This window comes from Lactuca saligna, chromosome 4 (genome assembly GCF_052625555.1).
Source record: "Lactuca saligna cultivar CGN05327 chromosome 4, ASM5262555v1, whole genome shotgun sequence".
Lineage (NCBI taxonomy): Eukaryota > Viridiplantae > Streptophyta > Magnoliopsida > Asterales > Asteraceae > Lactuca > Lactuca saligna.
Window position 1 is genome coordinate 235,919,232 of NC_136420.1, and position 7,771 is coordinate 235,927,002.

General features: G+C 36.8%; 1 protein-coding gene across 1 annotated transcript; it reads left to right on the forward strand.

Moving 5' to 3' along the window:
• The first annotated feature begins 2,990 nt into the window (after positions 1–2,990).
• Positions 2,991–5,429, forward strand: LOC145039057 (cytochrome P450 Tp9025-like). The gene is made up of 2 exons (XM_078987196.1): positions 2,991–3,891; positions 4,770–5,429. Exons 1-2 carry the CDS (start codon positions 3,010–3,012, stop codon positions 5,388–5,390), a joined length of 1,503 nt encoding a protein of 500 aa, XP_078843322.1. The 5' UTR covers positions 2,991–3,009; the 3' UTR covers positions 5,391–5,429.
• The last annotated feature ends 2,342 nt before the right edge of the window (positions 5,430–7,771 follow it).

The window sequence follows — 7,771 nt, forward strand, 5'->3', positions numbered from 1 at the left end:
ATCCATGATTTGAGTAGAATGAAGTGAAATAATCATAAGGAGGATGAATTATACTTACTAAGAGTGGAAGAACACTTGAAAATCAGCCTTGAATCTCGAAATTGGAGTGGAAAAAGTTTGAGAGAAAAGTGGTGTTTGATACTTAGTGAAATGAGAGCAAATGAGAGAAATGAGGAGAGAGGATGTTTGTTCCAGCTCTAAAAACGTGGGAATGAGTGTAAATTGAGTGTAAGGGACATTGAAGTGACCTAGGTAAGGTGGGGAGGTATGGCTGGGCATAGAGTGGGTGTAAGGTGGTTGCTTGTGACATTGGATAAGGCAAAGTCAACATTCCACCTTTAATAATTCACCCATTTGATTTTTATTATTTAGATAATGATTTTCATCAAAATATGTTTAAATTATGAATATTTAGGGTTTATTATGTTAAAATATAATTTCTGGAGAAAATCCCGCTTTAAAATCACGAAAAACGGGCTTAAAATGTTAAAAATATCAAAAAGGGGCTAAAAGTGACAAATTTCCGAAATCTGGCCGAGGTTCGGCCTTCTGATGCTGAAACCGAGAGGAGGGAGGGTAGAAACCGAGAGGGGAGAAGAGAGAGAGCAGGAACCGAGAGGGGAGAAGAGAGAACAGAGAGGCGCGAAGAGACAGAGAGGAGAGAAGGAGCAGAGACCGAGAGGCGGGAAGAGAGAGCAGAGACCGAGAGGCGGGTAAAGACAGAGACCGAGAGGCGGGTAGAGACAGAGAGTGAAGAAGCGACCGAGAGAAGGCGACAGAGACCGAGAGAAGGCGACAGAGATCGAGAGAAGAGAAGAGAACAGAGAGGAGAGAAGGAGTAGAGACCGAGAGGGGCAGAGACCGAGGCTCGGTCTCGCATGCCTCAGCCAACAGAGGCTCGGTTCTGGTCCTAAGAGGCCTCTCTTCTTGGTTTCGGTTCCTAAAGCCTATTTTTTCTCGTTTTCGCCCCGTTTTAAGCCGTTTTTGACCCGGTTAAGGGTCAGAATGACCCGAATGATTCTAAAAAGTTACTGGAACTTTTGAGAGAGATTTGGGAGAGATTTTACATACTTGGAGAGATTTGGGAGAGATTTGACATTCTTGGAGAGATTTCTCATACAAAGAGATATTTGAGAGAGATTTCACATACTTAGAGAGATTTGGGAGAGATTTGACATTCTTGGAGAGATTTCTCATACAAAGAGATATTTGAGAGAGATTTCACATACTTGGAGAGATTTGGGAGAGATTTGACATTCTTGGAGAGATTTCTCATACAAAGAGATATTTGAGAGAGATTTCACATACTTGGAGAGATTTGGGAGAGATTTGACATTCTTGGAGAGATTTCTCATACTTAGAGAGGTTTGGGAGAGATTTCACATACTTAGAGGGATTTCTCATTCAAAGAGAGTTTTGGGAGGAGTTTCACATACTTAGAGAGATTTCAAATAGAGAGAGATAGAGTGAAAACGATTGAGAGAGGTTTCGAGTGTGGCATTTGTGAGTGTCCGGCTTCGCAATGCACGGTTCGTAAACCCTGTTAAGCCTTGTTTAAGAATCTTACACACTCCCGATGAGTATGCAACATTGTTTTATCGGTTTGACTCGCCACGTACTACAGTTTCAGGTTAAGGAGATCTAGGTGTTCGCACTTTTTGCTTTATGATTTCTCATTAGAATAGAGAGTTATGTAGAAGTTTCATAGTGTAAATTTTAGTACTCACGGGCAAATTGAGTCAAACGGTTTGACTTGTTGACTTCGGTTGACTTTGTCTTGACCGAAATTTGACGGTTGTCACAGAGGAGGAGAAGGCGACTTTAGCTAAAGCTTGGATTGTCATATCACAAGACGGGGATGTCGCCAACGCGCAATCGGGACAAAGCTTTTGGAATCGTATTTTAGACCACTTCCACGCGTTATTGGGAAGGAAAACGAGCCGTACATATGATTCAGTCAATGCTAAATGGCGCGATCTTAGAGCAACGTGTACCAAATTTAACAACGTATTTGACAATTTAAAAAATATGCATCGAAGTGGTAGCAACGATTTCAACATTTTGTCAACGGCGTTGCACCAATACAAAATTACCAACAATGGTAAACCTTTTGGTAACCAAAAAGTGTGGGAAGTTTGTCGCAATGACCCAAAATGGGTCATTTATCCGGAAACGACGCATTCGGGATCTACCACCGGTTCCAACAAAAGGCCGAGAACGTCCGAGTCGAAGATCAGTGCTAACCTCAACCTCAATGATGAGTTCGACGCCACCGAGGGGGAGGGTCCATCGGACGTCCATCTTCGTTGATCACCGGGTAGGGACAAAGCGAGAAAGGGGGCTTCGTTTAGCGGGAAATCAACCAATAAGGACGTATTAGCGGAGAAAATCGAAAAAACTCTAACTTTTTAGAAAAACAAAATTGATTCAACGGAGGAGCAACGCCGGCGACAATTGGCACTCACCAATCTTTAAATCGTAAACAAACTACCGCAACCCAATCTCGACCCGGAAAATTTAAAGGTCTTTATGAAAATTCAACAAGAAGTTCTCGACCAATATCGCAACTAGATTTGATGTTTTTTTAATAATTTAGGTATAATTTTCTAAATATGGATTATGTTTTTTTAGTATTTTAGTTTTAATTTTTTATGTTTTAAATTATGTAATGTGGTTTTAATTAATATAAAATATGTTATTTATAAAATGTTATTTATAAAATATGTTATTTCTTTAATATTTTATTTATTTAATAAAATGGTAAAAAAATAAAAAAATAATATAAAAGTGAATGTTGTTAGTGGTGACTAGTAGAGTGGGTTGGTAGTGAAGGTGACGTGACGCAGAGGTAACACCTCTTTTCCGGTGAGTTTGTAGTAGCGTTATATTTAGCCTTATGGTAAATTTGCATGTGAAAATAGAATGAGCAATAATTAAGTCAACTTGATTCCAATCCAATTAGCTTCCATAAATAGACAGAGCACACCCATCATCTTCTCCATCACAACAATGGACGCCGGAGTCACCTTCCTCCTCCTCGTCTCCTCCCTCATTCTTTCCTTCTACTTCATCCTTAACAGAAAACCCAACGCTTCGAAATCTCTAAATCTTCCACCAGGTCCACCAAAGCTACCCATTATTGGAAACATCCATCAGATAGCTGGAGCACTGCCGCATCATGCATTCCGTGAGTTAGCCAAGAAATATGGTCCCATCATGCACATGCAACTCGGCCAGATCTCTACCATTGTCATCTCGTCTCCTCTGTTAGCCAAAGAAGTCTTCAAAACCAACGATCTCGCCCTCGCCAGCCGCCCCTACACTCTCCTCGCCGATATTGTGTTGTATGGAAGCTCCGACGTTGCTCTTGGCCCTTACGGCGATTACTGGCGACAAATGAAGAAGATGATCACTGTGGAACTTTTAAGTGCCAAAAAAGTCCGGTCGTTCAGTGGTTTCCGTGAGCAAGAGGTCGACCATTTCATCGAGTTCCTCCGTTCGAGCTGTGAAAAACCAATAGTCATACGTGAGAAGGTAACGGAAATGATCAACAACATTGTGTGCAAATCGTCGTTTGGGGATAACTGCAAACAACAAGATGTATTGATCGAATTGGTGGATGATTTGGGGAGATTGGTGAGTGGGTTTTATGTTGCAGATCTGTTTCCTGAGTTTGGGTTCCTTTCGGTCATTTCTGGGATGAAATCTAAGTTGACGAAGATTCACAAAAGCCTTGATAAGATTTTTGATGATATTTTTGAGGAACGGAAAACCAAAAGACAAAGAAACGGTGCCTCGGAAGACGATCTGCTTGATGTTCTTTTCACCATCAAAGAGAGTGGTGGCCTTCAGTTCCCAATCACAGACGACAACATCAAGGCTGTCTTTGTGGTACGCTTATAAACTCCTTTTTTACTTTCGTATTGCAAAAAAATACAACCCTTTTAATACGTTTTTGAATCATCGTTTTCATAGTTTACTGTTTCTAACAAATTATAAAAAAAAAAAAATAACCAAAAACTACATTATGGTATAAATACTAAAACATTAGTACTTGTTTAGTAAGTTAACTACTCGCCAAAATTTGGCTGACATCATATTTTGATTTGTTGAGATTCGAAATTTTAGAAAACCATAAATTATTACACATATAATTTGGTCAATATGGTTCATGGATATAAACGTGTAAAAACAATAAATGTTCCTTACTTGTAAGTGTTCTGTGAACTTGTTTATACAGCAATTTCTCATTATGAGTGTGCATCTATAATAAAAAAAAACAATTATAAGTTAATTTGTTGAATTAGTGTACCTAACATGAAATCATTGGAGATTGGCAAATTCATGATGCTTCAAAGTGTGGAGTCTTTTAACTATGTTCTCCAAAATTTTAAATAATTTTAACAAACAACTGGCGACTAATACATATCTTCTTGTAAATATAATTCTATACATTTTGTAACTGCATAAATATGCCAAAAAAGTATACGAATAGTTGACTGATTTCTTGTAATTCTTTTAATAATTGACTTTGAAAATTAAGGCATATGGTGCATTGCTTAGACGGTTATGGAGTGACATTTTGTGGTTTGGTATAAAAAACTGACATTGATACAAGGTTTTACCATGACAGTGTGAGTTTTTCCCCGACTCTAATGGGGTACCGATTATCTATACGTTACTTCTTATACAATGTGCTTCAGGAGTGTCTTTTATTATGATAAGTTTGGAGCATTAGAAGATTTTCTAACTATTTCTTAATGATATAGAATATGTTTACTGGAGGCACAGATACGAGTGCTATGACAATTGAATGGGCAATGACAGAAATGATGAAAAACCCTGATGTGATGGATAAGGCACAAAGAGAAGTGAGAGAAGCATTCAAGGGAAAGAAGAAAATCACTGAGAGTGACTTACAAGATTTGGTTTACCTTAAATTTGTTGTCAAAGAAACTTTAAGGCTTCACCCTCCTCTCCCTCTACTACTCCCAAGGGAATGTAGAGAACAATGTCAGATTGCTGGTTATGATATACCAGTGAAAATGAAAGTGATTGTCAATGCTTTTGCATGTGCAGTTGACCCTGAATATTGGGATGATGCAGAAAGTTTCAAACCAGAAAGATTTGAAAAGTCCACTACTGATTTCATGGGTACAAACTTTGAGTTTGTTCCATTTGGATCAGGGAGGAGAATGTGTCCTGGGATTAATTTTGGTGTAACTTCTATTCAGTCTGCTCTCGCTCAAATGTTATACCACTTCAATTGGAAACTACCTTTTGAATTAAGCCCTAATGATGTTGACATAACAGAGAATGATGGAGCTACCGCAGTAAAGAAAGTTCCATTGATGCTAACACCTACTCTGTATTCTTCATTTTCTCATTAAAACATGGTGAGAACAATAAAAACAAAAGGTTTTTGGTCATTATGATGCAATAAATGAACAAGTATGTGTTGTTTTATAGTTTAAGTATTCATAATTGGTGTTTTGATTTATATATTATAGCCAAATCATATGTATTGAATTCTATACTATCGTCAACATCAATAGAGATAAGTCACAACTAGAAACATGGATTTTAGCGACAGATGAATCCGTCGCTATTCCGTCACTAAGGTCTTTTGCGACGGATCTGTGACAGACTTACCCGATAGCCAAATAAAACGTGGCTAATGACTTAGCGAGAGATTTAGTGACGGATTTGATTTTCCTTGCGATGAATTTAGCGATGGAGTATCCATCGCACATTGCTCCCTTAATACCGTCATTTTAGGACATCAGTGACAAAACTAAACAAATATTCCGTCGCTAATCCCTTGCAAACCTCTATATCTGTCTTTTTATATTTTGTCGCTAATCCCTTGCAAACCTCTATATCTGTCTTTTTATATTCCGTCGCTGATCCCTAGCAAAAATTTGGATGTGATTTTTTTTTTCCGTCGCTGATCCCTTGCAAATATATAATATTAATTTTTTTATTACAAATCTAAAACAAAAAAAGTACTAAAAACATCAAATAATTATACAATCCTAAACTAAACAATAATAAAATACCAAAATCATCAAATAATTATACAATCCAAAAGCAAACACTAATAAATCCCATGGAATTATGCGAACAAAGTTCTAGTTACTTTTCCTACAATGGAAGGAGACATGGTATTTGTGGGAAACATGCTTTTCTGTTGATAAATGACATTCTTGTCTACTTATAACTCATTTGAAACTAAACTAAATGCAGGACTAGAATGGAATCGAATTCCGATTCCAACCAAAAATATATATGTGAAAACATGTTGGTGAAAGAAAAAACCGTATTTGCATATTGGTCTTTAGAAATTTCTCTTTTGGGTTTGATCTTTGAACATTTTTATTGACCATTATGAGCCATCTACCACACCAAAACTAATAGCACAATAAGCATTTATGAATAGATGCATAGTTTTTAACCTTCATGGTCTCCGGTGCCATTTGCTTTTTTTTATTGCATGTAACCAACCTTATCAATACAATTGTAGGTACCACCCAAGAACTCTGGAATTCAAATGCTGACAAATATGGAAGTAAAAGTAGTAAAAAAAAAAGAACAATTTACCCATCTTTCTATCCATAGTTACTGATTTCCTATCATTCTGCCCAAAAAAAATATTATCAACCAAATAAAAGTGGTAAAAAAAAAAAGATATATATTTAATGAGAATGGACATAACAAACATACTTAGTATGATACTTATGCAATTCAGAATAATATGCAATTTTGTTAGCCTTGTTGCATTGTTCTTGATGGAGAATGGCATCATGATGACAATCACCTGAACAAACCGAAGAGCCCCTGAACATGAATTTAGCCATGTAAGAATAAACAAGGGTATAATTGTGTTTTGCAAAGTATTAGTTAGAATGAATTAGAAGGGGCTACAAAGACATCACCAAGGGCATTTTGGGAATGTGGAAGAAGTTCAAGAAATGGAGTCAACTCTCTTCTGGCTATACCAATCTGCTCCTTTTTGGGAACAACTTGTTATTTCTTCTCATCCCATTCGAGAGAGATATTTGATTTTTTATTTAAATCATGAAATATTTAAAGTTTATATCATGAAATATTATTTTAAAAAACTTAAAAACTACCCGGCATCAATCATTTTGAGGATTTTGTTTTGGTATGTGCCGCCTAAAACCTACATGTAAATAGAGTCATTGACTAGTCAACTCTAATTTTTTATACAAATTAGAAAGATTTTTCGTTCAAAGTTCAATCAATATCAGCCTCCAAACCCACAAAATTGAGGCTTGGTGGTGATCTAGCATCTCTAAAAATCAAGCTAGGAAACCAGATATTTTGTGTAATTGTAATTAATATGTGATTTAGGAGTCTATAATTTGTAATATATATTATATGTTTACTGAGTGGGCAGTGCATACATATATAAGATCAAATTATGATTCGACATACAAAAATTAAGGAGATCAAAGGAGCTGCACCCCATTGTGGGGCCATAGGGGCAGAGCCCCTAGCGGTGGCCCCACTTAATTCTAGGATTTACTTAACTAATAGAGAAGATGAAAACCCTAATTTGTCAAGTATAAATATGGCTCATCTATTGAGTCATCAAAATAACGTTCTTAACTCTCTTCTTATAAGACAAACTCATAACTCTCTAGCAATTTGGCTTATGTTTCGATGCCTATATTCGTAAGTGTCCCATTGGATTATCCAAGACTGGATTTCTTGTAACATGAGAATTGGTTAGAAATATTAGTTCGAA

What these genes read in the sequence shown, in the direction of transcription:
- LOC145039057 (XM_078987196.1), top strand. Translation starts at nt 3,010, where the DNA reads ATGGACGCCGGAGTCACCTTCCTCCTCCTCGTCTCCTCCCTCATTCTT. An exon ending in ACATCAAGGCTGTCTTTGTG is followed by an intron (nt 3,892 to 4,769) that starts GTACGCTTATAA and finishes TTAATGATATAG; the next exon opens with AATATGTTTACTGGAGGCAC.